This window comes from Capra hircus, chromosome 23 (genome assembly GCF_001704415.2).
Source record: "Capra hircus breed San Clemente chromosome 23, ASM170441v1, whole genome shotgun sequence".
Taxonomy (NCBI): domain Eukaryota; kingdom Metazoa; phylum Chordata; class Mammalia; order Artiodactyla; family Bovidae; genus Capra; species Capra hircus.
In genome coordinates this window covers 2,868,412-2,895,190 of record NC_030830.1, presented here as the reverse complement: position 1 = coordinate 2,895,190, position 26,779 = coordinate 2,868,412, and the positions used below count along the sequence as shown (strand labels likewise).

At 53.8% G+C, this 26,779-nt stretch overlaps 1 protein-coding gene across 1 annotated transcript; it reads left to right on the top strand.

The window, feature by feature from the left end:
- TXNDC5 (thioredoxin domain containing 5) lies at positions 1 to 26,729 on the top strand. Its single transcript, XM_018038924.1, has 10 exons — positions 1 to 329; positions 4,112 to 4,261; positions 9,573 to 9,678; positions 15,415 to 15,511; positions 18,156 to 18,271; positions 19,742 to 19,828; positions 20,470 to 20,613; positions 22,882 to 22,964; positions 24,192 to 24,321; positions 25,391 to 26,729. The coding sequence occupies exons 1-10, from the start codon at positions 40 to 42 to the stop codon at positions 25,511 to 25,513; spliced, it is 1,326 nt and encodes a 441-aa protein (XP_017894413.1). The 5' UTR covers positions 1 to 39; the 3' UTR covers positions 25,514 to 26,729.

Here is a 26,779-nt window from a genome sequence, read left to right as displayed (position 1 = left end):
GACCGGCGGCCGGGGCGAGAGCGCGCCCAGCCCGCCGAGATGCCCGCGCGCGCCGGACGCCTCCTCCCGCCGCGGCCTCGGGCCCTGGCCCCTGCCATGCCGCCGCCGCCGCCGCTGCTGTTGCTGCTGCTGCTGCTGCTGCTGGACGCCGGCGGCGGGCGGGGGGGCGCCCGGGCCCAGGAGCCGGGGGCGGCGGCGGCGGCGGACGGGACCCCCGCGGCCGGAGGTGGGGACGGGCAGGACCCGCACGCCAAGCACCTGTACACGGCCGACATGTTCGCGCACGGCATCCAGAGCGCCGCGCACTTCGTCATGTTCTTCGCGCCCTGGTAACTGGCCGCGCCGCCCGTCTGGGGCTCCGCGGGCGCTGGTCGGGCCGGGGCTGGCGCGGGGGGCGCGGGCTCGCGCTCTGGGGCGCCCGGCGAGGGGCTGGGGGGCCTTCGCGCCTGGGGGCGCCGGGGGCGGCGCGGGCCGGGCGCTCGCCGCTGACGTGGCGCAGGGGCCGGGACCAAGCGAGAGGGGGCGGTCCCCGAGGGCCGAACCGGAAAAGGCCGGCGCTCAGGCTCCTTCGCCCCGTCCCCCGGTCCCGGCACCGGGGGGTCGGGGCAGGGGTCGTTGTCCATCGGGGCCGCTGGGAGCCCCGAACCCGCCCGTCCCGCGTCCCCCAGCCCCGAACTAATGCGCAGGTCGGAGGCAGTGGCCTGCGGCTCGGCCGGTACCCGAAGGCCACGTGTGGCCGCGCGGACACCCGGGGTCCGGGGTGTACACGTGGACTTCCTGTCCCGTGCGCTCGCCGCAGGGCGGACGCGGGCCTGGGGGTTTAATTGAAACTTAGGGACTTCCAGGCTCTGCGTTCGCGAGGTGGTATGGGTTGGTCCGGACATTGGAGGGTTCCCACTTTTCTCCCGGGAATCGGGGTGCCGTGCGGAGGCTGGGGGCCTCTCTGCAGCTCCGGGGGCGCAGCGAGCTGTGCTCCAGGTGACAGGAGCTACTGACCCCCGACCCAAGGCTGTCTTTGGGCGCGCGCTCCCCTCTGCTTTCTTTGGGCCTGGCCGTCTGGGAAGTTTGAGGTGGGAAAAGGCACAGGGGTTGAACAGACAGCCCCCCCACCACGCCCCCACCATGGTTCCCGGATGGGGGCTTTGCTGTGAGCCTCGGTGCCGACCCCAGAGACTCTTGCCCTGCGAGTCGTCCAAGAGAGCGACTGCCGGCGCTTGACATGAGCAGAGGGACCGAGGGCCTTCTCCCAGGGCCTAGCTGTCCGCTGAGGGGGGTCCTCTGTGGGCGGCGCAGCCAGCCGGTCTATGGCCCAGGCCTCTGCAGGCTTCACTGCAGAATTTGGCATTCTTGCGCAGAGCCAAGAGACTCCTTAAGATAAGGGGAAGGGATGCAAAAAGGGTTAGGAAGAAGATGCCCAAGAAAAGCTGCCTGTTGAGAAAATGTGCCGGCAGAAGTTGGAGGAAACTTTCCCCCCATATTCAGGTTATTACTGCATTTCAGTTCCTTTGGAGTTCCATCGACACTTTTGGTCGGGCTCAGACTTGTCATTTACTAACTGTATTTATGGGATAGCTTGTGTTTCAAGAACCAAAGGAGGGGAATTTTTAGAACCCAGTGGTATAGAAATGTAAAGTAATGGTTGTGGATACTTTATTTGTGGAGGGTGTTCTCAGAGTAGCTGTTGGAGTTAAATATGCTACTTAACTGAAGTCTGCTTCTGTGGAATAAATCTGCCCCTGGGTTTGTTTATTCACTTTTAAAGAAAGACTGACATGTAGACACTGTAGGTCCCCTCAGTGACAGTGGAGTTTTGGATTTGGAGTCTCTGTAACGCTCACCATCTAGTCCTGGCCTGAGTGACAGAGAGGACTAGTACCTTCCCGTTTCATTGTGTGCGGCTTACAGAGTTTTAGGTGGATGCTCCCAGAAAAAGTAACTTTTAAAGTTTTTGTTTGCTTTCTCATAGTCTGCTAGGAAATATTTACACAGATGTGTGGGTTTCTGTGACAGCATTTACAGACTTTAAGAGCAGATGGCACCCCACTCCAGTACTCTTGCCTGGAAAATCCCGTGGAGAGAGGAGCCTGGTGGGCTGCAGTCCATGGGGTCGCTAACAGTCGGATACGACTGAGCGACTTCACTTTAACTTTTCACTTTCATGCATTGGAGAAGGAAATGGCAACCCACTCCAGTGTTCTTGCCTGGAGAATCCCAGAGACAGGGGAGCCTGGTGGGCTGCCATCTGTGGGGTCGCACAGAGTCGGACACGACTGAGGTGAGTTAGCAGCAGCAGCAGCAGCAGCAAGAGCAGATTGGAGTTCAGCTAGGGTACACTGGGCTGCCCCTGGTCTCTCTGCATTTCAGTCTCTGGAATGTTGATTGCCTACGCGGGATTGGGGGCAGGAGCCAATGGTAGCCTTGACCCTGTGCCTGCGCTCTGAGCCTAGTGGCAGCAGGGCTGTCCTGCGGTAAGTGGTGCGCCAGCGTCGGGTCATGTATGGCCACTTTTCAGGTCCCATTGAATCTGGTGTCAACAAGGTCAAGGTTGGGGCCGCTGCCTCGAAAGGGCCAGGTGGATTTGCTGTGTTACTGACCACAAACTGCCTCAATGCAGCTGCAGTCTGAGTTTTTGTGCTGTATCCCCAAGGGTTCAAAACCAGAGTGCCGACTGTGAGGCACCCGTGGAACCATTGCTAGGAAGTTGCTAAGCACTTGGTACATGTCTCGGGCATCCAGTTGTAGAAAGGAAGATGGTTGTCTTCTTAGCCCTTGTACCACATCTACTTAAATCTGACGGTGGTTTTCCCTCACAGTTATCTTCCAGAAAAGGATTCATATTGTATTTGAGTCTGTTATCAAGCAGGATTCTCTTCTCTGGCCTAGAAGGTGTTGCTTAGGGGAAACAGGCTTGCTTAAAGCAAGGTCTTCTAATGCGGCCTTTAGATGCTTCCTGGTGAGATCATCTGTCAGAAAAGAAAAGAGGCAAGGGGATTTAACACTGATTTTATGGAGAAACTGCTTTGAGGATGAACTCAGAAGTGCTAGGTGTTCTGACAGCACTCTAAAAAGCGCTACAGCAAGGAGTTCCGTCGCAGAGATCAGGAATTCACTCACCAGGAGAAGGGGGAGCAGACCATGTCCTCTAACTCTGTGAGAGTGCACCTGGGTCTGAGATCCAGGTTTCATTGTCAGAAGTATGGCCCTGTGAACAGCTGACAGTTAAAAGAGGGTCATCAGCCATATGACTCAAAAAGATTTAGTGATGGGGAAGAGACTGATGCTGTCAAGAAATGGGACAAGCAATCATTTTAAGTTAGCATATTTTAAATGATAGATGATTTTAAAATATGTCATTAAATTCTTACAGTGAATATTGTAAGTGTCCATTTGAGCGTGTCACATTTAGAAGTTTTGGGTGGCCACAAGCTTTTTTTTTTTTTTTTATCTTCTCACTGGCGAGAATGCAGAACGGATTTCATTCTGAGGCTGGTTTGTATTTGGAGAGAGTGGGTTACATGGTGGAGAAGACCTGACCCTAAAGGGACCATGGCAGCGAGAAGGGCGGAGCTGCCGAGAAGGAGCGAGGGGGCTCCCCGGACCAGAGGGAGCTGCCGAGGAGGAGCGAGGGGGCTCTCCGGACCCCCCAGAGAGGGAAGAGAGGGAACACCGGCCAGCTTGGGAGTCCGGGCTGACTTCCTGGAGGAAGTGACGCCCAAGCCGAACAAGTAGTGATCGGCTGGGTGGGCTTAGGAAGGGTCAGAGGAAGGTGTGCTCACTCCCAGGGCCCGGCCAAGATAGGTCGCTTGCAGGAACCTGGAAATGTGTCCAGCAGGGCCCAGCAGTGGGGGCGGCCCAGGAAGCAAGGCAGGTGGATAGAGGTCAGCTGGGGCCAAGTTGAAAGGCATCGGGCGCCGCACCGCGCTGAGAACGTTGCCGGGACTCTCGGGAGGTTCCGCAGCCGCGGTGGGCTGGTCGGCTGCATCTCCGCTGCGGTGTGAACAAGGGTAGGATCGGAGCGCCCTGCTACCGTAGGAGATGGCTGGCTGAGGAGCTGGGCTGGGCCCCCTCTGCCCCCGCGCTTAGCACGCTTCTTACCGCCCCCTTGTTGCAGGTGTGGACACTGCCAGCGGCTGCAGCCAACCTGGAACGACCTGGGAGACAAGTATAACAGCATGGAGGATGCCAAGGTGTACGTGGCCAAGGTGGACTGCACGGCTGACTCGGAGGTGTGCTCCGCCCAGGGCGTGCGCGGGTACCCCACGTGAGTGCCGGGCGCGGGTACCCCACGTGAGTGCCGGGCGCGGGTGCCCCACGTGAGTGACGGGCGCACGCCCTGCACCCTCCAGGTTTTGGTGTTTCACCAACCACCTCGGGCCAAACGAAGTGCAAGTTACGGTTTTGGCAACTTCTTAGTAGTTCTGAGAAGGGAGGCGATGCCAGCTTGGAGCCGGCAGGCCCTGTTGTTAGGGAGGGTTTATATGTGCGCTGTGTGTTAGATGCTTTTTTGTACTTTGTTTGGAAAAAGGCTTCAATTAATTGAGTTTTCCTTTTTATATAATTAAGAACGTGTCTGCCAGACAAAAATGGTATTGCTCTCCCTGAGATCTTGTCACATCTGATGCTCCAGTGAACGCCGACTGTCAGGACTTTTTGTCTGAATTTTTGACCACTCTGTTAATTTTTTTCTTTTTTGTAAGGTTCGTTTGTTTTCGGCTGGGTCTCTGGCTGTGCACAGGCTCTCCTCTAGTTGCGATGAGCAGGGGCCGCTCTCTGCTTGTGGGCCCAGGCCTCTCGCTGCGCTGGCTTCTCTCTGCAGGGCACAGGCTCTCCCCGTTCGGGCCTCAGTAGTTGCAGCTCTAGGCTAGAGTCCAGGCTCAGAAGTTGGGGCACACCAGCTTATCTGCGCCAAGGCATGTAGGATCCTCCTGGACCGGGAATCGAACTGGTGTCTCTTGCATTACTGCGAGGCAGAGTCTTCACCCCTAGACCATCAGGGGAGCCCCGTCATGCTGTTAATTCTTCAGTCTCTTTTCTAGAGTTATTCCCCACGTGACCAGCACAAGGGCCGTTTTTGTTGGAAAGAAAGTGCAGTCATTCTGTCAAGTGAGACTCTCTTTCCTTGGCAGTTAAAGTAGATTTAAGAATGGAAGTTGAAACTGGCTAAATGAACAGAAGAGGGGCTTGATGGAGCTGGCTTAGTCTGCAGGCTGTGGGAGCACTGAGGTGCTGCTCCGCGGGTCTGGAGGCCTATTTCTCTGCACCCCGCTCAAGGTGACTCGACTTGCCAGCTCTGCATCGCTCTGGTGCCATAGTGGGCTTAGGCCCATCCCTGATTGGCCCTCCTTGGATGGAGTATTCATTCCAGAAACAGACCTCGTGGCCAGAGAGGTGGGATCTTGTCTGAAGACAGCAGCCCCTTCCGGACTCTGCATTCGATGTTGGGGTGAAGGGTACATCTTCAAAAAGGCGAAGATGCCATTTCCAAAAGGCTGGGGGAGGGGTCGGGCACTGCAGGTCCCAACATGTTTGTTCAAACTGATGAATGAAGTCGATCCTGTTTGAGACCCTAGCTGATCTTCAAACCCGAGAGGCCACATGGAAAGTGGCCGGCGCTCTGAGCTGGAACCTGGATGCCGCGGTTTGGACCCTGCCTCCGCCGTTCACTTCCTGCAGCTCTGGCCGCGGTTCTCAGCCTCGAGTGTGAAGTCGGATGCTGGCACCCCACCCCCGCACTGGTGTGTGCAGCCACCAGTCTGAATGTGCCCAATTCATGCTAAGGTTTCCCCCAACATTCACAGATTTGGCATTTCCACAAAGGGCTCTGGGACTCTTGATCTTTGGTGACTGTTTGCTGATCTGGGCACTGTAACTCAAGTCTGTATCAGATCAGAGCACTAGAGACAGAATTTCCTGCCGTACGTACGTGCCTGTTGGTATCATTGTCCTGTGCTTCACTGCGTTGCCTTTAAAGTAAACTCCACTTTAGATGAAGAGCACCCCGGAGAAGCAGCCAGTGCCCTGTGGAGCCAGTTCCCTGTTGAGGGCTTGTGACTTCCAGGGGCAGGAGCTGCAGATGGTTGGTGTCCACTCTTGAACGTCTGGCTGTGTGTGGCCGTGTGCACCGTAAACCAGTGACAGGGCTGAGCAGGCGTGGGTTGGGGGTGTCATAGAGGGCGGGGAGGGTGCTCCTCTCAGCTCTCTGGGAGCACCATCAGTGACTCCACAGATGCTGTTCACAGATATCAAATCATCCATGTTGGAGCAGGCATCCTGATTTGGTTTTTAGAAGATGTGATGTCTGCAAGAAAACCAGACCCTGCTTTAGAGTTGTTAAAGAGAATCACCAGCTCCCACTGCATGGTTTGGGAAGGAGCCCTGTGACCCATCACAGCCACCACCAGATTCTTTTCACAGAATGCAGGAGGTGGGGGCGTGCTGCATGAAATGTAGGGGCCTTAGGGCCTTCATAGGTTGACCTGTGTGGGCTTCTGGAGGCGTTTTGAGGCCTGGATCAGATGATGCTGAGATGCTGGGTTGGGGGTGGGGGTTGGTCAGCACATTAGTGTTTGTGTCCTCCCTTCCTGACACCTTTAATGGGGGTAAAGGATTGGAGAGGGAGGGAGTTTGGGTTCCCAGGTCCCTAGAGAAGGCTGCCTGTGCTCGGGAAGCTGTTTTGAGATCTTCCCGTTGAGCCATTAAAGCATCTTTGTCATCTGGGAAAATGTTAGCAGGGGCAGAGCTGAAGGAGGTCTCTAGAGCTGCCATGCAGAGTGCCCCAAAAAGAACAGAGAGGCAAACTGTCATGGTCCCAGGGGCCAGAAGCCAGAAACCAAGGCTCTGAAAGCCCCTGGAGATCCTCCTTGCCTCTTCCTGGCTCCGGCAATCTTTGATGTTCCTTGACTTGGAGAAGCACCACCTCAGTCCTCCTCCTTAACACAGCCTTCTCCTGTGTGCCGTCTCTCTGTCTAAATTTCCCTTTTTATACAGTCATCAGTCACACTGGCTTAGAAGGAAAGTGAAATTTGCCTAGTTGTGTTCCACTCTTGGCGACCTCAGGGACTACACAGCCCATGGAGTTCTCCAGGCCAGAATACTGAGTGGGGAGCCTTTCCCTTCTCCAGGGGATCTTCCCAACCCAGGGATCGAACCCAGGTCTCCTGCATTGCAGGCAGATTATCAGCTGAGCCACAAGGGAAGCCCAGGAGTACTGAGTGGGGAGCCTTTCCCTTCTCCAGGGGATCTTCCTGACTCAGGAATCGAACTGGGGTCTCCTGCATTATAGGCAGATTCTTTACCAACTAAGCTGTCAGGGAAACATCATATTGGCTTAGGGCCCACCCTACTGACCGCATTTTAACTTGATTGCTTCCATGCAAATCCTGTTTCTAATTCAGGTCACAGTCTGTGGTAGCATGGGTCAGGACTTCCGGCAGATCTCCTGTTAGTCACCCCATAACATCATCCCATCTATGGTGATAGGACATCATCTTGCTGTTTTCCAGAGAGCCCTGTCAGTGGGGATTGTCTCCCCTGCAGTCTCCTTCAGAGAGAGAAAGTTCACCAGGAAAACAAGTGCCCACGGTGGAGGTTCGGCAGCAGCAGAAAGGTTTGGGGCTGTCCTTGGGGCTTGAACCTGATGGCCTGCTCTCCACCACTGCCTGCCTCTCCATCCATGGTGAAAATGAAGTCAGATGCCCTGTCAGGGAAGCTTGTCTCTCCCCAGGGTCTGTGAACTTCTCCAGAACTTCTCCAGAATCTCAGACTTGGGCAGCTTAGAAAGGTTTTTAATCCAACAGCAGAAAGAGATTTTTAAAAATCAGTTTCATTTCAATCAGTGTATACCAAGTGAGGAAAAATGAACAGATGAGGCTCTCTTGCATTTAGCCTTAGCAAAGAAACGAGAGGTGGAAACAAGAGCAACGCCTGGTTCCTTCTAACGCCCTGAGGAGCAACTCATTTCCATCCTGAAGGGCTCTGTTGGAGGGAGGTGCCTGGCCGAGAGGGAAGCGTGGAGGACGGGTCGCCCCGGTCCTCCATGGGCGCGGTGCACATCTCCAGAGCATCTCAAGGGGGCGGGCGCCGGTGGTCACAGGTGTGAGGGCAGGTCGAGTCGCTTGAAATGTTAAACTTCATGAAGGAAGGGACACACTGGCCAAGTCTAGTTAGATTGTGGGTTTTGTCATGGTTATAAAAGTGTAAGCTGCCAGGGAAGGGGAGAGATACTCTTGGAGTCACATCGAGGTATCCCCTAGCCCCTCACAGGATCTGAGCTTCTGCGTGAGGTTGGTAAGCCCATTCTCACTTGAACGCCTTCTGCAGCCAGTGTGTTGGTTTTCTTGTTTGGTGTGAAGCTTCAAATTAAGACCTTTGCGGGGTTAGCTATCCACACACACACTTCTGATTTCTGCATATCTTAACTTCTTATATTCTGACGCTGCACATTGGGCATCTCCTAACAAAATCCGCATACATGCCAGGAAGCATTGGGGGTGTTTCGATGGGTAGGCTTGCCCCCAGATGCGAGTCTGTGTTGCTCTGTTTCCAGTAGCTGTGTTTCCCCTTCCGTCCCTGACCCCTTCTGTTCTGTCAGCGGAAGAATTATTCGCTCCCCTCCCTTCATCCCTGACGCCTTCTGTTGCGTTCCATTGGGAGCACATTGTCCCGTCGCCAGGCAGTGACCCAGCGTTTGGACCTGCTCGTCTCAGGCTCTGATGATGTCTTCTGTTGTTGTTTCGTCGCTCGGCCACGCCTGACTCTTCTTTGCGACCCCATGGACCGTAGCCCACCAGGCTCTTCTGTCCATGAGGTTTCCCAGGCAAGAATGCTGGAGTGGGTTGCCGTTTTCTCCTCCAGGGGATCTTTGCGACCCAGGGATTGAACCTGCGTCTCTTGAATTGGCGCCCAATTTCTTTGCCACTGAGCCAGGTGATGTCCCCGCTCCCCTCCAAAGGCAGAACTCTGTGTTCCATCTGCAGACGCCTTTAGAGGTTCGTGTGTGTGGAAAATAGAAGAGAGTCCTTTTCTGGGGACAAGTGAACAGGCCGTTATCAACCAAAGACAGGGTTGTGCTTGAAGTTGGAAACCCGAACTCTCACTGTAGCTGGATAGTCACGCCTTGTGAAAATTGAGTAGCTGACAGGAAATAGCCGGGAAATAAATTCACTGCAGAACAGTGCAGTTTCCACGACAGTTCTAGATTGTTCTTCAAAATGCTGAACATAAAAACGACTGAAGCCGGGAAAGGGCAGCGGATACGAGGCAGGGGAGCCTGGGGAACCCTTGCCCAAGTCCTTGGGTCTGTGGGGCCCAGCCCGACATGTTCACCTTGGTTTTGTGTTTCAAGAATAACATGAGAAACTTTTTAAAGTTGAGGATTAAGTGAATATGCCACCTCCTCGAACGCTGCTTTTCTTTTTTTTCCAAGCGATATCAGAGAGGGGCAGGGGTGAGCTGGCTGCGGCCCGCCGACACCCCGTTTTTATGATTGCTTCGCTAAATGAGTTTATTCTTTGCTCGGAGCAATTTGAAGTGCTTTAAAATCCACTCCGTCTAATCCTCTGTTACTCTTTCAGCTTGAAGTTCTTCAAGCCTGGCCAAGAAGCTGTGAAGTACCAGGGTCCCCGGGATTTCCAGGCCCTGGAGAAATGGATGCTGCAGACACTGAGCGAGGAGCCCCCCGTGAGTGCACACACGGCCACCCTCTTTCTTCCTGTGTTTGAGGGGCAGTAAAGAGGCTAGATTAGCTACTATCTTAAAGCAACTTTTTAGAACTCAGTGATATCATAGGTAAAGATTCACTTTGGTGGTGTTGCAGTTTTTAAAAATTCTGATAAAATACACTATAAAATTTACCCTGTTAACTATTTTCCAGTGTGCAAGTCAGTGGTATTAAATACATTCATAATGTGGTGCAACCATCCACCCACAGAAATTTTCCATTTTCCCAAGTGGAAACCCAGGCTTCCCAGGTGGCTCAGTGGTAAAGAACCCGCCTGCCAAGCAGGAGACATGGGTTTGATCCCTGGGTTGAGGAAAATCCCCTGGAGGACATGGCATCCCACTCCAGTATTCTTGCCTGGAGAATCCCATGGACAGGAGAGCCTGGTGGGCTACAGTTCATGGGGCTGCGAAAGAGTCGGAAAGGACTGAGCAAATGGACAATAAGCAGAAACCTTGTTCCTATTAAACACTAACTGCCCCAGCCCCTGGCACCCGTCACCCTATATTCTGTCTCTATGAATCTGAGTACTCTCTAAGTACCTTACTGGGAAAAGATGACGTTTTAGAAAGCTTTTTATTATGGAAATGTTCAAACATGCACAGAAGTAGGGAGAAGAGTCTGGTGAGTGGCGGGCAGAGTGCAGTGGAGATGGTCCTGTGTGTCCACCTCTGGCCCCAGCAGCGCCGACAGTTTGGTCTTCCGGTCTTCCCACTGCTTGTTTGGCTGCGGTCAGGGTCGTCGTTAACTGTTTCAGAACACAGCCCACAGAAGCGCACTTAACTCCTTTTTAACATACCCTCCATTCCCTTCTCACACATCATTCAAATCACGCTGATTCCGCAGCACCAGAGATGGACTTGCGGCCTCCTGGGGGCCAGGCCTCTGCCGGGGCGTCCAGTCCAGCTCAGCCCAACGCCCTGAGCCCAGCTCCCCCCTCCACAACCTCCCGCTCCCCCCCACTGCCTTGGGCCGTACCCCCAGTGTGAATCTGCTTTGCTTCTCAGCCCCACGGCCCTAGTGGCGTTGCTGATGACAAAACTTAATACCCTGAACTCTGTGTGTCTTGATGGCCACTACTCCTTACTCTGAGGATATAATTGTGGAAACTGATTTCTGAGGCCTGTTGTTTTTTAATTGAAGTGTAGTGACTTACAGTGTTGTGTTGCTGAGATGTTTTTTAAAGACATAGTTATGTGTAGCGTTCCTGAGAAAAATCCTTAGTCCTCAGTCCTCCAGTGGATGGTAGGCATCTTCATCTTGTCATAAATCGTGACGACCGCGAGCCCTCCACACAGTGTCCTTTCGTGAGCGCTGCTTTCTGGTAGTGCCGAGGGCCCGGGCCCCCAGAGGCCAAGCTGGGCCTGGATGGGAGCAGAGAGGTGGCCAGTGTGCCTGCTGCATGCTTCTGATGAGGCAGGAGAGCGTCCCCTGGCCTGGAGCTCATCTGGGCAGCTGCAGGGGTCTTCTGCTGTCCCCTTCCAGGGTGTCCGTGTGGTCCTTCAGCTCTCCCCTACATTCTGGGTAGAGGTCAGAGCCAATCAGAAACCCAGCTGCTTCCCAAGTACTGCTTTTATCTCACATTTTAAAAGGTCTCAGGGGGTTTGCTCTCTGGGTCGGGAAGATCCCCTGGAGAAGGAAATGGCAACCCACCCCAGTAGTCTTGCCTGGGAAATCCCGTGGACAGAGGAGCCTGGCGGGCTATGGTCCACAGGGTTGCAGAGTCGGACAGGACTGAGCGCCACCACCCGGAACTGTGTGCTGAAGACCACTGGCATACAATGTTGAGTAAGCGTTGACCAGAGCTGTGTCTAATTTTAGGTAACAGGGAAACCACAAACCCCTCAGAGTAAATTTGCATCTTTGTCACGACAAGAAAGCAGCAGGTGTAACTTTCACATAGATTTAAACTTAAAGGTGGTTTTTTTTTTTGGTTGTTTTTTTGGTGTTCTCTGGAGGGGGGAGGAAGCCAGTTTTAAAGGAGAGTTCATAGTCTCCAAAAACATTTAAAGTAAGTTTTTCACCAAAAAGCCAGTCTTCTGTGACGACTGTATTCAGGAAGCCATCAGCCAGGGTCAGGATGGCAGAAAGCCGTCATCTCCCCAGCCGACATCCCTTTCAGAGTGGAGCCCAGAGCACGGGCTAGGGACGGTGCGAGGCTCAGCGTTGCCCACCTCAGGGCCTGTCCTGGGGGCATGGCCACATGGACCCCACCCCGGACCTCAGTCACCCCCCTGCCATATCTTGGCTTCTCAGAGCCGTGGGCATCTCAGGTAATTGCTGGAAATGATGATAGGGGGGCTTATTACAGAAAAATTCAAGTATTCAGACTTCATATTACAAACCAAAATTTTTCTCCATGTGAATTTTGCTTTATATTTTAAGTGAAAGCATTTTAAAAAAACTTCTATGAAAGTGTTGGTCTCTCAGTCGTGTCCGACTTGTTACAACTCCATGGACTGTAGCCTGCCTCTGTGCCTGGAATTCTCCAGGCAAGAATACTGGAGTGGGTTGTCATTTCCTCTCCAGGCGATCTTCCCGACCCAGGGTTTGAACCTGAGTCTCTGCATTGCAGGTAGATTCTTTGCCATCTGAACCACCAGGGAAGCCCTTCTGTATTTATACTTAAATAATATATACATTTTCCTATTTAAACAGGATGAATTTAGGGTTTTCCCTCATATTATTATGGTAATATATTAAAGTCAAGGAAAATCTGCCATTTCTTAACCTTCTCCAATTTTTATATTTCCGTGTTTCCTTCTGTATTTTTTCCTTAAGTAGAGTCATCATCCCATAGACATGGTTCATTTCATTAATGATCTTTTTATATAGTTGAACATCTTTACAGTGATCATATTTTATCTTCTGGATATGCCAGAATTTTCCTGTCATTTTTTTCTGTCAGCTTTTTTCTGTCATTGGATATTCAGGTTGATAATTTTTCTCTCATCAGAAACGCTATCTTTGAGAAGGACTTCTCCCCCTACTTTGGCGTGAGTTTTTAGAATATAGATCCAAACGTAACGTTGCAAGGCAAAAAATAAAAAAGCCAGACCCCTTTTCGAGCTCCTGTTGAGTAGTGCCGAGCTAGCAAACGTCTTCATTTTCGGCCGTGCCGGGGCTCCGCTGCTGCGCGGGCTCTCCTCTGGCTGAGGCGCGGGAGTTCGCTCTGGTTCCGGGGCACAGGCTGCTCGCTGCAGGCGGCTCTGGCTGCGGAGCCTGGTTCTGGGGCACACAGTAGCTGTGGCTCCCGGGCTTAGTTGCTCCTGTGCATGTGGGATCTTCCCAGACCAGAGATCAAACCCGTTTCCTGCATTGGCAGGTGGACTCTTGACCCCTGGACTGCCAGGAAAGCCCCAGGTTGCTTTCTTAAGACGCTTAAGCCCACGTTGTGCCCAGCGTGGGGACGGTACCCATTCTGTGATACACTGTGAAGTTCCTGTAATGATCAGTTATCTTTACCTGCCATGGAACAAGGACCAAAGACGTGCTCCTTTGGTGCCACAAACGGGCGTTTTACCACTGCAGGCCCTTTGAACATCTTATACATAGCGACATCGTCTCCTCTTTCACTTTGTTGGAACTCACTGACTGTCCCTTAGCCATCACTCTCTCAGACACCCTTCTCAGTGGGTCCTTAGCACTTGATGCAAACGTAGGGTGAAAGTCAAGCCGGCAGCCAAAAGATTCATGCTGCTGTTGTTCAGTTGCTCAGTTGTGTCCGATTCTTTTTGACCCAGTGAACTGCAGCACACCAGCCTTCCCTGTCCTTCACCAGCTCCCAGAGCTCGCTCAACCTCATGTCCATTGAGTCAGTGATGCCATCCAACCATCTCATCCTGTTGTTCTTTTCTCCTCCTTCCTTCAATCTTTCTCAACATCAGGGTCTTTTCTAATGAGTCAGCTCTTCGCATCAGGTGGCCAAAGTATTGGAGCTTCAGCATCAGTCCTTCCAATGAATATTCAGGACTGCTTTCCTTTAGGATTGGCTGGTTGGATATCCTTGCTGTCCAAGGGACTCTTAAAAGAGTCTTCTCCAACACCACAGTTCAGAAGCATCAATTCTTCGGTGCTTAGCCTTTTTCATGGTCCTACTCTCACATCCATATACTACTGGAAAAACCATAGTTTTGACTATACAGATTTTTGTCCGCAAAGTAATGTCTCTGCTTTTTAATATGCTCTCTAGGTTTGTCAAAGCTTTGCTTCCAAAGTGCAAGCGTCTTTTAATTTCCTGGCTGCAGTTGTCATTATTCAGTGATTTTGGAGCCCAAGAAAATAAAGTCTGTCACTGTTTCCCCATCTATTTTCTATGAAGTGATGGGACCGGTTGCCACGATCTTAGTTTTTTGAATGTGTAGCTTTAAGCCAGCTTTTTCACTCTCCTCTTTTACCTTCATCAAGAGGCTCTTTAGTTCTTCTTTTCTTTCTGCCATAAGGGGGTTGTCATTTGCATATCTGAGGTTATTGATATTTCTCCTGGCAACCTTGATGTCCAGCTTGTACTTCATCCAGCCCAGCATTTCTCCTGGTGTACTCTGCATGTAAGTTAAATAAGCAGGGTGACAATATACAGCCTTGACGTACTCCTTTCCCAATTTGGAATGAGTCTGTTGTTCCATGTCCGGTTCTAACTATACAGATTTCTCAGGAGGCTGGTAAGGTGGTCTGGTATTCCCATCTCTTTAAGAAGTTTATTGTGATCTACACAGTCAAAGGTTTAGCATTGTCAACGAAACGGAAGTAGAACACTTCACGCTGCTTTAGTTACAACCCTGCCCAGCTTTGAGCTCTCAGCATTTTGAAAGCTTCAAATGACTTAACTTGGATACTCATTTTAATAGAAATACGAACCCCTAGATAAGAACTGAATAATAGACACCCCCGTGTCTGTAGGACAGTCGTGTCTCAGTGACCATCTCTCTTCCTCTGCTTGCTCTGGTTGGAGACCACAGACGTGCTGGCCTAAGAGAAAACGGAGATATCTGGAATGGTGTGGTTTGGGGGTTAGCACTTAGCTGTCACACGGGGTCTGCTCAGGTGCTGGAGAAGCGCCTTTTTAAAAGCCGCTTCTTGTCTCTTCACTGTTTCTGTCCAAAGCTTAGTCCCGTGAATTACATTCTTAAAGGCGCAGCCCACATTTGCCCTGTGGTTTTTCTCTTTGAGGTTTTTCATCCGTCCAGATTTCCCTCGTCACCTTTTTTCTTTTATCAGCTCTTCAGAGTTTCAGCTTCCTTCCCAGACTTTCTTACTGCTGCTGCGCATACAGGCTGGCTGGGTCTGCCTGCTGTCTGCTTTGTCCCCTCTGTGTCCCTCGGTGCCGCTCGCTGCTGTGCTCTGCCAGCCGACCCAGGTCTCGTCTCCAAGAACCCAACAGGGTGCTGGCTTGAGGCGGCCCATTCTTCAGTTTGCTCTGTTGGATTGGGTTTGAGGGCAGCAAAGGACAGGTTTGTGGGTGGGGGGTGCTGGTTGTCACCTGCCTGCCCTGGAGCATCAGTCTGACAGCACTTGCCAAGGGGCCTCTTGCCCCGATTAAGTTGCTTCCTGCCTGGGGCCCCCCTTGACACAGCAGCATCCCCCAGAGGCTGGGGCGGGGGATGGTGGCGGCAGAAGGTTCCATACAGAAGTCGTGATGGGCTCCATGGTGCCTCGACACACGCCCGCGGTGACTCTTGTTCCGTCTCCCCCATCAGACTCCAGAGCCCGCGGTGGAGCCGCCCCGCACCCCCGAGCTCAAGCAGGGACTGTATGAGCTCTCAGCCGGCAACTTCGAGCTGCACGTGGCTCAAGGTAGGCGTGCGTGCGTGCATGTTTGCGTGACTAGGGGCGGGGCCGCAACCCTGGGGGCAGGGCGTGCCTGGGGTCCGACCTCCCTGGTGGCCAGGGCTTCTCTTCTCACAGCTCGAGGGCTCGGAGGCCACTGCATGGGTGGTGTTTGTCCAGGGTTTCTCTCGTGCAGCCCCACCGACTCCTGTGTCTAGCGCTCTTCCTCTCGGAGAGGACACGTCTCCATCTGATGGAGAGGCCGGTTCTGGTGCCAGGCTGAAGCCTCGGGTGTGCGAAGTGCACACAGGACTGGGTGCACTCACCTAATTTGTGCACAGGCTGGACCCACGCCCTTGGATGATGAGGTGTTTGTTTCTGTTAGTGTTAATCATGTGCTTACTGACCTGAGGCAGAAACAAAGGTTTCTCGTACCTGTTTGAAGCAGAATTTAGTTGGGACCGTTATAACACATGAATCAGGATAGGTGCTCTTTACCCTTAAGCTACCGTTTTGATACAACATCTTAGTCTCCTGGGACTTCTTGGTGGCTCAGACAGTAAAGCGTCTGCGTACAATGCGGGAGACCTGGGTTCAATCCCTGGGTCAGGAAGATCTCCTGGAGAAAGCAATGGCACCCCACTCCAGTACTCTTGTCTGGAAAATCCCATGGACGGAGGAGCCTGGTGGACTGCAGTCTGTGGGGTCAAGAGTCAGATATGACTGAGCGACTTCACTTTCACTTTCTTAGTCTCCTAAACGTCAGTGACCAGAGTACAGTTTCTTAAGTTAATAATGTGTGTAAGACCTCCCTTCACACGCTCAGAAGCGTCAGCTCAGCAGTGAAGGGCTCGAACGTGAATCCAGCCGCCAGGCTGACCTCGGCTCTCAGATGCTGTCATGGAGAGAGATCCTCCGTGCAACTTGAGGCAGGACCGTTCTTTAAAAGGGCTTAAAATTGTGTCTGGCCTTGTGGGTCCTGCCTGCTGGGAGTGAAAACCCACCCCCTCCAAGGCTGGAATCACTTGTTGTGATGCCTGCAAGCCACGTTCCATTTTTAATTAGAGGTCATTATTGGTACCGATGCTCTGGGAGTGGACCTTCAGGGTTTCTGTTCTCCGGGAGTCACTTTGAGGCGGGCTGGGACTCCCTGTAGGACGTGTTACCAGAACCACCCAAAGCACAGCCCGAACCCTGAGCGGGTCAACCTCCAAGGGGCCGAGTCCATGGGTCTGCTGGGAAAGTGGTGCCCCACCCGTCCTTACCCCGCTCCTGCACCCGCTGTCTCCACCTCACAGCTCAGGGTGGTGACGGGCCTATCTGGGGAGACAGGGTTCCAGCCTTACAGACCAGCTACTTTTATATATAGTTTTTGTTTTTCTTTAAAGAACTGAGGTATAGTTGATAGGAAACATTGACTGTCGAAGCAAGTTTCCCCCTAGGTCCCTCCGACCCCTCACTGCTGCACTGACCAGATGCCCCCTGGGCGTCACCCGGCCAGCTCGACTCGGAGCCTGGGCCCCCATCAGGGCTGCTGGTTGCTTCTCTCCCTGCCTGCAGCCTGACGCGGGCTGCTCACAGCCTGACACCTTTCTTTGCCCTAGGCTGGTCGAGGTCGAAGAGCCGAGGTAAAAGTCTTCAGTGTCTCAGTCATGATGTGGTTTACTTCCTAGCCAAGAGAGTGATACTCAAGTGTTTGGGTTTTTTTAATCTTCTATTTTATCGTGAAATAAAACCCGGATACAGGAAGCAGTGTAGGGGCAGTGAATGGTCGTAAAGCAGTCAGTCGGTAGCCACCGTCCAGCTCACATCCCGGCTCCTCTCCTGCCCGCTTCCTTCTCTCCCCCGAGGAGCCCTGCCTGACCGTGCGGAACCACTGCTCACTTTCCTTTCCGGTTCGTCACCCGAGCGTGCCCTCCAGCACGGTAGTTGAGGCTGGTCTGTCTCTCCCCTTTTTTAAATATTGCTCTCCTAAGTCTCCTTCAGTCTGTTCCCTCAGCATCTCTTTCTCCCTTGCCTTCTGTTTGCCGAGCACACAGACTGTCTGACCTGCACGTTCCCCTCAGTGGGGACTCGTCATATTTCTAGGCTGTGGAATACAGCCTCCCTGTCCCTGGGCCCTCGTGTCTCTATTCCACGTGAGCTGGCAGTTGGATCTAGGGCCGTTTTCACTGTGTTTGATGTTTCGAGGGGTGTGAGCACGGCTGCATGGCTGGGCAGTCTCTCTGATGTCAGCAGCCTCTCCCATCACCATGCAGGTCCATAATTCACCAGGGATGCCAGCCAGCACCACTGCTGAAATGACAGCGTCCCTTCTTCATTTCTTTTCAGCAAGAGGTGACTGGCCTTTGTTTATCACTCCATTATCCGGAGTGCAGTTCATCTCAGGAAAGACAGGCTATACAAGCGCCCGTTTCTTCCCCTTTATTGCCAGTTTTCCAAATAATGAGTTGGTTCCCTGGTGTCCTTCAGAGGTGAAAAATTCCTTTGTAAGGATGGTCATGAACTCAGAGATAGAGACATATCTGATGGGGAGTCACTTCCCCCCGGCTGAAGGGTTCATCCTGAGCTGAGCTTTGCAGGAAGACGGAGCTGCGACGCGCCCGTTCTGTCTGTCTGTGTGGGCAGCTGTGAATCACTCTCTCCCTGTCCCTGCCTTCTCCCCCTGAAGGAGACCACTTCATCAAGTTCTTTGCCCCGTGGTGTGGTCACTGCAAAGCTCTGGCTCCGACCTGGGAGCAGCTGGCTCTGGGCCTTGAACATTCCGAAACTGTCAAGATTGGCAAGGTGAGTGCGTGCCCCTGTTGAACTGGAGATAGACTGCCTTTGGCTGGATTAATTAGCCGAGTAGCCCATTATTAATTCTGTGTGTGTAGTCACAAACTTGATTTATTGATTCCGTTTAGTGTGCCATTTGATAATTCATTTCACCTTCACAGATGGCAACCTGGTTTCGAGAGTGCTGGCTTTTCTACATTCTAGAGATTAAAATTAGGGCTTTGGCTCCTTGGTTGATTTTGAAGCAGTGGCCGGTTCTGGACTGGCAGCCCCAGAGGCCTTTCTGCCAAGACCTGGGATGGAGCCGTAGAGAGTGTTCACTGGACACCCTCGGAGACCATCCACACTGGGTCTCACCCAGGAGGTTGCTAAAGGACCTCGGCTGCATGCAAGACCCACCCGAAGTTAGCTCCACCCGCTCACCCTGCTGCCTGGAATCCTTTCCTACTTCACGTGGGGAAGCCAGAAGTGGTGCCTAACCACCGGGTTTTCTAGAAATATCTAGGGCAGCTTCTGGATCTTCAAGCACTTGTAATCTCATCCGTCCCCCAGCACCCACCAGACACCCCTGCCTGCGTTGCTTTTTATCAAAACCTCCTCCTCTGCTTTGCCGGGGACTGATTTGTATACAGACTCAGCGCCATGTGTCCGGTAGTTAATAAGAGGATCTGCCCAGTACAGGGAAGTGCCAAAAGCACAAACCTGGGGTTCAGACAGATGTGGCCAGCCACCTCAAGCAGTTCTCCACCCCTGTCTCCGACTCTGCAAAACCAGGACGAGATCTGCCTGACGTGGGTGACAGTGGAGCGCTGACCACAGACCTGGGCTCAGAGCAAACGCCTCGGAAGTTAGAGTGTCGTTAAAGGAAGTTTTCACTGTTGCCTCTTAAAGACTTAGACCTTTTTTTTTTCAGTTTTGTCTTTTTATTATAGTCCAAATACTCCTATTTAAAACTGATGGCCTTTGTCCCCCTTGATCTTAAAACTCTGTAAGCTTGAACCTGAGAAGACATTTTTCCCATCCAAGTACTAACCTGGCCCTACCCTGCTTAGCTTTCGAGATGAGACGAGATCAGGCATGTTGAGGGTGGTCTGGCTGAAGACCTGAGAAGACATTTCTCAGCTCACTTTGTGGCTGGCGGGGGGTGACTCTGTCCCTAGCAGCAGGCCATCCCCTCTCCAGGCGTCAGGGTAGGGTCCCTTTTTCCACCTGTTAACTTGCTCAGGGTAAACGATCGCGTCCTAAAAGCTGGCGTTTTTGAGTGAAAATAAATCACGTGTCGGAAGTTCATCTTGTTCCCCTGCCCCCTCCACTCGGGCAGCTGAGCAGCGCTTGGGAAAGGTCTCTCCAGAATCTGCAGAGACGCTGCCCTTGGGGGACTTGAGTAGTTTTCTTTCTGAAAAAAGTGCTGAGTGTCCGACAGACAGCTGGTCAGGAAGGCCCTCAGAGAAACTGAGTGGGCGTGCGGTCTCTCTCCAGGTGGACTGCACGCAGCACTATGAACTCTGCTCAGGAAACCAGGTCCGAGGTTATCCTACGCTCCTCTGGTTCCGAGACGGCAAAAAGGTATGTCTTCAGGTCTCCGTGTGGAGACAAGAGGTGTGTCTTTGCCCCAGCTGAGCTGTCGAGTGGGTTAACTGGGCACGGCAACCCACTCCAGTGTCCTAGCCTGGAGAATCCCCGTGGATAGAGGAGCCTGGTGGGCTGCAGTCCGTGTGACCGCAAAGAGTCGGACACAACTGAGCGACTGAGCTCAGCACAGCTGCCAGCACAGGCGGTTTGGGCTCTGGCTTAAAGGGACACGCTTCACGGGACGAGGGGCTCGTGGTCCCCTGGTGAGATCTGGCGGTTGAGAGGCACCATCAGGTGTTGACACGTGGCGTTGCAGGCTCGGGTTTTCTTTAGAACAAGCTGGATCCACGTCCCACTCTGCTGCTCTGGCCCCAACCTCTGAGAGGGGTCAGTGTCCGCTCCATCCCTGCCCAATGGACCATGCCCAGACCTGATGACCCTCGGTTCCCCTGAAGGAAGGCCCTATCAAGCTCTCTGTCCAGAGCAGAGCTCGGGTTGATCATTTATGCTTTGCCTTGACATTTGAGCAGCGGACACCACTGGCCGGGACCCCCAGAGGGAGCCACCTGAAGGCAGGGGTCCCAGGCAGGCATCAGGAGGGCCCACAGGGCTGACGTGTCCCTGTGCCCCGACAGGTAGACCAGTACAAGGGCAAGCGGGACCTGGACTCGCTGAGGGAATACGTGGAGGCACAGCTGCAGAGCGCAGGGCATGCCGCCCCGGAGCCCGCCCAGCCCTCGGAGGCCCCAGCACTGGCCGCCGAGCCCGCGGCCGACCAGGTGGGTGCCCGCCCGGGACAGTGTGGGACGGCCCACGGTCCACGTTTTGACACAACCTCATCGCCTGCTTTTACGTGCTCGTAGGGGTTTCTCTCTAAAAAAGCCTTGAACAGGTGTGAGACAAGGGCTCTGAAAGCATGTGTCCACGTTTCTGGAGCATTCTTCCCTTTAAAAAATCCTTGAAGCAGGTGTGAGACAGGGTTCTGAAAGCACGTGTCCATGTTTCTGGAGCGTTCTTCCCTTTAAAAAGCCTTGAAGCAGGTGTGAGACCAGGGCTCTGAAAGCACGTGTCCATGTTTCTGGAGCGTTCTTCCCTTTAAAAAGCCTTGAAGCAGGTGTGAGACCAGGGCTCTGAAAGCACGTGTCCACGCTTCTGGAACGTTCTTCCCTTGGGTTCAGTCATCACTGCCCTTGTGTCAGCGAACAGCTGAGGGGCGAGTGGGTATTTGCTGGAGGGGCTACCCCGACAGGCGGGGGTCAGCCGGCCATGTTCAGGACGGCCCGTGGCAGCCAGCGGGCAGGCAGGGCGAGGAGGACAAGGGCGCCGTGTAGAGCAGAGAGGAGGTGGCCACTGCGCCGGGGAAGGCCTTGTCAGCCCGCCAAGGATCTTAGGTCTGTAGGGAGCCTGTGGCGGGCTTGGAGCAGAAGGGGACGTGAAGAAAGCTGCCCGGCTGCAGCCCGTGTGCAAGAGACAGGAAAGGGTTTTGTTGCGATGGGCGGCATTGGGCCCCCGCGGCCGAGGCGAGTCCAGCTCCACCAGCCCATCGAGGTGGATGGTGGGGAGCCTGGCCAGGGACGCCGGGCAGGCACTGGGGCATCCAGGGGATGGTGCACCGAGCTCAGGGCGGGAGGAGGAGGGAAGCGGTTTTCAGGGTTGGGCGGGGGGTGTGGACGCGGCAACAGGTCAGTGTGTGCGTCTGAAGCCGCAGGCGGATGTCTGTTTCCTGAGATGAGTCGGTCCCATGTCTGCAGCTTTGCGTAGAAGCTGAAGCCGGGGGTGGGAATGAGGCTACTCGGGGAATCAGAATTGTGTTTGCTCAGCTAGGAACCGTAAGGTGTGGTTGTCAGTTTAGTTCCTAAGTGGAATCCTTGTGTTGCTGATTCAGTCCACACGGCCCGTGGGGTTCTTCCCCAGGACGGGGCACCTTGGTCCTGGGGGGCACGCCCTCCCTGCCCCCCAGTGACCCTCCAGCCTCGGTGTTCCCGGGGCAGTTGTGACTGGTTGGAACCACCACGTCCCAAGGCCAGGCATCCGTGCTTAGAAAAGCCAGTGGCCGCCTACCCCCTCCGCCCCACGTGGGGCTATGGTGGGCCTCCCCCGCCCTCAGCGGGAACCTCAGCACCTGGGGACTGCATGGATGTTGGTTAAACACTGACGTTTTGGTTTAAGTAGTAAACAAATGATTTGGTAGTTACGGACCCCATGTCGGGAAGTGTGTGTCGCAGCAGTTGTAAAGGTCATCCCAGATCCAGCCTAATTACATACCGTGATGCTTTCATCAAGCCCAGACCGTTTCTATTTATACTCACCCTTTCCACCATTAAGTGGATCTTTCGGGGAGTGTGGTCACCTCTCTGGACAGAAAGGTGGCAGGTCCTCCCAGGCGCTGGCACCGGGACTCGGCGCCAGACTCGAGGGGGCGGCCGGGGCACTGCAGTCACGTGACACAGCGTGTGCCCTTGCCCCACGTGTGGATGGGACGTCCACTTTTGGAGGAGCGGATACAGTTCTGTAAAGAACCATCCCGACAGAAGCGCTTTAGAGCAGACTGCCTCGCTGCCCCTTTGCCCTGAATTCTCTGGAATTGAGACTGAACAGTTTTCATATTAACTTTGCATTTTAAGATGGAAAGTAGCCTGTTTATGTGTAAAACACATCAGTGCCTATGCTTCTCTAGGGTCCTTAGAGAAGAAAATCTCTTTCTGCGAATCCACAGATGAGAGCAATAGAATCAGCAAGAAAAACAACGTGTGTGTACTTCAGGGAGGCCAGGCGGTTTGGACTTGGGTCAGTGTTTGGGGCTCCGGGCCCGCGCAGTGCAGACCCGGGCGTGGCCCGCCCATCCGCACGGCATCTCCTGGGCTCTGGCCCGTGGGACCTGTGACTGGTTGCTGATGTTTGTGAAAAGTGAGTTGTGTGGGTGTGTGTGTGTAGCCTTGGAGCACACAGTGAAGCATTTTAAAGGAGTCTGACCGGTATTTCCGGGATCCCGGAACCTGACCCCCACTTGTATCTGCAGTGTTTGAGTCGCGGCTTTCTCCCCTAAGGGCACCGTGTTGGCGCTGACAGAAAGGAACTTCGAGGACGCCGTCGCGGAAGGCGTAACCTTCGTCAAGTTTTACGCGCCATGGTAAGTGGCTGTTGGATCAGAAGCTGCTCTGTCGTCATGCCCTCAAGGCACATCCTGACTCCTCGCTCGCGCGCCGAGCCTCCAGACTCAGTGTTGGGCGCATGCCACACTCAGAGTCGTGCTTTCGGGGAGAAGGACGTGTTACTGCTCGGCTCCCACACTCAGGTAGGCGGAAGTTTGGTGGAGGAGGAGGTTCAAGCTCAGTCTGCTTTGGAGAAAACACTGAACCGTGGAAGCTGTGTGGGATCTGGGTGCTCTTCCACGCAGATGGCCCTTTCGGTTCAGCAGCGTGAACTTCCTGACACAGCTTTGCCCCTCCGTCTCGGGATGTTAGAGGGGAACTGACTGGAGCTCGGGTTGCCGCTGGAGCCGTACGGCGTGTCAGTCAGCTGCGCTGCCTGTCCTGTGGCCTTTGGGGACCGGAGCAGAGGTGGGGGCTGCTCCAGACCAAGGCACCGGAGGCGGCGGGAATGCAGCGGGTTCGGGCTGTGCCTCGCACCTGTCACCCTGAAAGCCTCTTAGAGCTCTGGAACCCAGTTTCCTTAGCTGTGAAACGGGAGGAGAGCTTTGTCTTGAAACAGCCCATTTGGAAAAATGTGGAGGAGAATATAGGATCCTGTTTCTAAACACAAGTAAGGTCTCCACGGGTCACTTCTGGTCCTTGGTTTGTTTCATTCCAAGTGCTCATGAGTAACAGCTACAAAGCTAAGGAGCTTGACTTGGAGTTGTCCCGTTCTTCTTAAAGAGTAGAAACACGAGGAAATAATGCCTTTAAAACTGGTCGGTGTTTTCAGTGTTTTGGGCAACCTAGAGCTGTGTGGACCAAGTATGGGGGGGGAGCAGCTTGTAGAGGGTAAGGTGGGCTGGAACGAGGCTCAGTGCCTCAAGGAAGTTTCGAATTGTCTTAAACATCTGAGGCCATGAGAAATCTACCCTGCTTTTGGCGTTCAAGTGATTTTTTAAAAAGGGTCTCGTTTCCTGCTCATGGTACACTTATAAACGAGGGAGCCCGCAGTTTACCACAGAGATGGTTTCCCACGTCAATATCGTTCTCAGACCGTGTTGCGTCTGTCCAGTTATCTGAACGTGTCAGGTCTGGATTCAGGGATGGGGCGGGAGAGGAGGAAGGCTGATGTTTATAGACTCAGGCCCAGGAGGCCGTCTGGGCAGTGGCACGTGGGTGAGCGGACCCAGCGCCTCAGCGGCACCGTCATGTTCTGTCCCCAGGTGCGGGCACTGCAAGGACCTGGCCCCGACCTGGGAGGACCTCTCCAAGAAGGAATTCCCCGGCTTGGCGGAGGTCACCATCGCCGAGGTGGACTGCACTGCCGAACGGAACCTCTGCAGCAAGTACTCGGTGGGTCCGCGTGGCCGGAGCCTCCTGGGCACAGAATAGGGGGTGGGGGGGTTCCCAGGGGGACTGTGATGAGGTGGTGTGGCCTCATCCAAGGTCACTCACGCTGCCCTCCTCCTCTCAACAAAGTGTTCGTGTCCTTTTGAGAGTCTTGAGGTTTTTTCCTTTCTCAGTTGAAAAGCAAAAAGAGCTGCTCTCCCAAAAGAAAGGCTTTCCTCCGTGAGTGCACATGATTCTGTGGTGCTGGGTGGGGGGTGAAGCTTCCCCACCTGGCGGGAGGCTGGCGGTAGCCGAGACTCAGAGCTGGAGGGCAGGACCCCGCCTGCAGGACCATTCTCGTTGGCCGAACAGCTGGCGCGTCGCCTTCCCCGTAAACACCTGAGGAGCTTGCTTTTCAGACACGAGGCGGCGCTCCATCCAGGAAGTGTTTGATCCTACACTTCCCCACTGGGAGGGCTGCACCAGCAGGCTAGGCGGGTGGCTTGGCTTCATGCAGCTGTTGCCTTCTTTCCGAGCTGTTAGCACCATTGAATAGCCTAGAACACTTGCAATTTCTGCTTTTGAACCTGTGTTGTTTTCTTAAAATATTTCTGAGGCCTCTGGAGTTTATTAAAAGAGAGAATAGCACAAACGTCATCTGCTTACTAGAAGATGGTGTGTCTGTTTTCAAGAGAAAAGAGGTGAGCCGTAGCGGACAGGTGTGTGTCCGTGAGGCTCTCGCTTCTCAGTGTGGCCTCGGGGCACCTGCACGTCACCTGGGAGCTTGTCGGGAGTGCAGCCTCTCAGGCCCCTGCCAGCCGCACCAGCTCCCCAGGGCTGGTGTGAAAGTCCGAGACGCCACTTCAGGGTGAAGTGCCTCCTCAATGCTAATATTAAAAGTGTTTTGTTTGGGTTTGAAAAGTGAAATAGAGCCCCAAGGCTCTGCTTTCTGCAGCCTCGGGCAGTTTGCTGAGGGTCTGTGCGCTCTGAAAATCTAGCTGCAGGCTTCCTTGGGCTCAACTCAAGGATCTTTTCTGATTTTCCTCTATGCATGAATTGGGCTGTTTTTTAAGCTTTTCTTTTCTTTTTTAAGGTACGAGGCTATCCCACACTGCTGCTGTTCCGTGGAGGAGAAAAGGTCGGCGAGCACAGCGGGAGCCGCGACCTGGATTCCTTGCACCGCTTCGTCCTGCGTCAGGCGAAGGACGAGCTGTGAGCCCGGCGGGGCGCTGTCCCTCGGCCGCTCCCTGCTTCCCCGCAGTGGTGACTCAGAGATCCGAATGTACTAAACTCGTGCTGTCTTCTCTGTGTGTGTTTTTAAACCAACACACCCTACAGATTCTTAAGTTTCTCTAAGTAAATGTGTAACTCACGATCCATTTGCAAACTAAATATTTTCGGTGGCGACCTACCATCCATTCCCCCCTTTAACCTGCTCTTGGTGAAATCGAAATGGTTTGAGACTAAAATAGTCGAGGAAAACCCAACTGCCAGACTACTTTTGGCTCCCAAGTGATTCTGGTGACAGCATCATCCAAAGCGTTTTCAAAGGGCCCACGAGTCCTAGCAAGGCGGCCTTGCCGTGTGGCCCTGTTGAGTTGCTTTGATCACATGACTTGTTCATACGTGGCTGGTCCATAGCTTGGAGCAGATTTAACACACAAATCCCCGACGCCTGTGGAAGAGCCACTTTTCCAGCCCCTCCTGGACCTCCCGTCTCTGCGGGTGCCTCTCACGGAGGGTGGCGCCCAACACGTGCCTGAGTAAGGTGGTGCCGCTGCCATAGCCTTGTGTGGGTGTTGGCACTTGACCGATTGCTTGTTACTGTTCAAGGAATACTTCTGTCTCTCCTGCAAGATTTGATTAGGGAGTGTGAAGCCAGAGTCCCTGTGAACGTCAGGATTTGATGTCTCTCGTGGAAACTGTGGACGTAGGAAGTGCCACATGGCTCGTCGTGACCCTTCTAAGAACTCCTAGGAAGGTTCTGAATGTCTCTGCCTCCCAGGAGGGGGCAGGAGGACTGCAGGAACTCTCCCAGGTCCGGTGTCAGGGACCTGGGACACCCCGCGGCCCCGCAGCTGAGCCCAGACTGGAAGCAGCAGCAGGTGGCGGCGCATGCCCTGTTTGGTCTGCCTCCGGGAGGCCGCCCATCTCCTGTGTGCAGAGGGGATCGACTCAGCCTCCAGACCAAGGCAGGCAGGGTTGCAGTCGGCCACGTCCCTGGTGTCCTGATTCACACCATCCTGGGTTATGAAGCCTTTATACCGACGCCCTTGGAAATCAGCTGCCGTAGGCCTAGGCTCCCTCAAGGTCGGTAACCTGTACGTCCTTCAGCATCAGTCAATCCTCGTGGTAACACCCTTCGCCCCACCGCCCTTGCTCAGGCGACGTGGCCGCTTAGAAACAAGACCCCGTCCACTGTCTGCGGCAGACGAAACAGCAGGATCCTGGCCAGCCTCTGCCTTAAAGGAGATCTTTATTA